This window comes from Dipodomys ordii, unplaced genomic scaffold (genome assembly GCF_000151885.1).
Source record: "Dipodomys ordii isolate 6190 unplaced genomic scaffold, Dord_2.0 Scaffold413, whole genome shotgun sequence".
In the NCBI taxonomy this organism is placed as follows: Eukaryota; Metazoa; Chordata; class Mammalia; order Rodentia; family Heteromyidae; genus Dipodomys; species Dipodomys ordii.
The window spans coordinates 8991-11843 of record NW_012267629.1 but is presented as its reverse complement, the minus strand read 5'-3'; the positions used below and the strand labels follow the sequence as shown (position 1 = coordinate 11843).

Below are 2853 nucleotides of genomic sequence, written 5' to 3'. Positions count from 1 at the left end.
GAAAAAATTATCAGGTTTTCTCTAATATGTTGAAGTTAGATTTAAAATATAAGCATGAAATATGAAATAAATATGAAATCCCATAGATAGCCACAGTATGTATACACTGAAGGATGATGTATGGAATGATGGATTCCCATGATGTAATTGCTCTGACCAAATGAACAGGAGGAAGCTGAAACATGTGTTTCCTGATAATAGTAGAAGTATAAAGGGAATGATGTGGGTAATAGAGGAATGAACAGAGGACTGATGGAAAATAAAGTTGTAATGTTCAACTATGTATGTAAAATAAAGCCCGGAAATGGGTATGGTTGATACAGATGGGAAATCAAATTTAAAATTTGGTTTCCAAAACAAAAAAGGAAAGAAAACATCTCCTTCCATCATTTAAACCTCTTCCTTAATATACAGACTAAGATTGTGAAGGATGGCAATACTCTTACAGACTCTCCAATTTTATTTCCCTTTAGATTACTTTTGGACCTTTAGATCCTGTGCTGAGTGAACAAAACAAGTTTCCTTCTCTCTATCAGATGGCCCCAAAGGACACATCACTAGCCATTGCCATGGTCTCCTTGATCCTTTCTTTCAGCTGGAACTGGGTGGGGCTGTTGATCTCACTAGATGAAAGAGGTTTGTGGATAATTCCAGAATTGAGGGAAGAGATGGCCAAGAACAGAGTCTGTGTAGCCTTTGAGCATGTGATTCCAAGCACTATCCTGACACAAGTATTAAACATAATGACAATCCATCACAAGATTAGTAAATCATCAGCAAATGTGTTTATCATTTATGGTGATAATGAATACCTACTAGACTTAATGACTTATTTTGGGAAGATTTTAATGTCAGACAAAGTTTGGCTTATGACTTCACAGAGTGATTTTTCCACCAGTAGAAGATACTTCATTTTAGGCTCATTGCATGTCCCTCTCATGTTCTCACACCACCATTCAGACATTTCTTGGTTTAAGAACTATGTCAGGGAAGTTAATCCTTCCAAATACCCAGAAGACTTTTACCTTGCTAGTCTGTGGGTTCTCTCTTTTAATTGCTCCCATTCTGAGTCTGACTGTGGAACATGGGAGAACTGTCCCCAGGATGCCTCTTTGGAGTGGCTGCCTGGACACATTTTTGACATGGCCATGTCTGAAGAGAGTTACAATATATACAATGCTGTGTATGCTGTGGCCCATGCCCTTCACAAGATGCTTCTTCATCAAACAGAGATGCCACTGAAGGGAAATGGGGAAGGGATGGTGCCTTCCCCTGCACAGGTAAGGTCTTGTTTTTTGGAATTGACACATCCAAAACAAAGTGAATCCAGATGTGTTCTAATTTTTAAAAATCCCAAGAGAAATTTTGTTTAAAGGTTCCTGATGTTTCTTCAGACCTGTCTTCCTATGTTCTTCAAGAAAAACATGCTACTGGAAAGGGGGAAATGTACTTAATGTTCCCATATTGTTTTTCTGTTACAAATGACCTCAGTCAACTCACAGCTAATGTTTTCAAACATCTAAATCTATCCTTTCTTATGAATTTCTTAAATATCAAAGAATTATCTTCATGTATCTAAGTAATTAAATGATTTGTGTTCAGAAAATAACTTGAGGGATAAGTGGGGCTGGAAATATGATAGTCAATGATGTAAGGGGAAAAGTTGATCAAGATGCATTGTATTCGTAAACTGATTTACTGAATTGAAACCATTTTGCACAATACTAAATAAAAAATTAAAAAATTTCCTCTTCAGAGAAATCTCTGTTTAAGTCTTCAGCCTACTTAATAACTGGATGGTTGTTTCTTTAAGGATTTGTTTTGGGGGGATTTAAATTTTTGAATTGTAAGTATATTTTATTTTTTACTTTTTTTTTTTGGTCGGTCATGGGTCTTGAATTCTGGGCCAGGGTTCCGTCCCTCAGCTCTTCAGCTGGAGGAGAACAAACTACTACTTGAGCCACAGTGCCACTTCTGGTTTTCTGAGTGGTTTATTGGAGATAAGTGTCTTATTGAGTTTCCTGCCTGGGCTGGCTCTGAACTGTTATCCTCAGATCTCAGCCTACTGAGAAGCTAGGATGACAGGCATGAGCCACCAGCTCACGCTATACTTAAAGTACTGATATTTTAGATAAGAGGCCCTTGTCTGTTGTATAGCTAGTGAATGTCTTCTCCCAGTTTGTGGGCATTCTATTGATCTTGCTAGCTATGTCCTTTGCTTTGCAGAAGGTCTACAGTTTCATGCAATCCCTTTTGACCAACCTTTCTTTGATTTGTTGAGTTTCTGGGTCTCTATTAAGAAATTTTGGCCTGTGCCAAGGAGCCCTAGAATTTCTCCTATTCCTTCCTGTATTATTTTCAGGGTGTCTGCTTTTACTTCGAAGTCTTGGAATTGATTCTGGTGTAGGGCGATATAGAAGGATCTAATTTTAGTTTTCTACAGGTATTTAAACAGTTTTTCCTGCACCATTTACTGAAGAGACTATCTTTCTTCCATTCTATTTTTTGGCCACCTTATTAAAGATTAGGTGGCTCTAAGTCTGTGGGTTCATTTCTGGATCTTCAGTTCTATTCCACTGGACTTCAGATCTATTCTTTTTCTAGTACCAAGCTGTTTTGATTACTATGGCTTTGTAGTAGTTTAATGTCTGGGATTGTTATTCCTCCAGCACTGTTCTTTCTGCTAAGAATTATTTTTGTTATTTGGGGTCTTTATTGTGCCATATGAATTTTGGGATTGTTTCTTCTATTTCATTGAAGAATGAGGTTGGTATATTGATGGTTATTGCATTGAATTTGTAGATAGCCTTTGGCAGCATTGCCATTTTCACAATATTAATCCTCCCTATCCAG

The 2853-nt window shown here is 37.3% G+C and overlaps 1 protein-coding gene across 1 annotated transcript in view; it reads left to right on the top strand.

Annotated features, from left to right (window-relative positions):
- LOC106001785 (vomeronasal type-2 receptor 116-like) overlaps positions 1 to 2853 on the top strand; it is a gene marked incomplete at its 3' end in the record, with an annotated part of 28646 nt that overhangs the window by 23342 nt on the left and 2451 nt on the right. Inside the window, exon 7 of the mRNA XM_013036763.1 lies at positions 474 to 1280. Within this exon, the coding sequence (XP_012892217.1) occupies positions 474 to 1280 (807 nt within the window). The remainder of the gene's footprint in view (positions 1 to 473; positions 1281 to 2853) is intronic.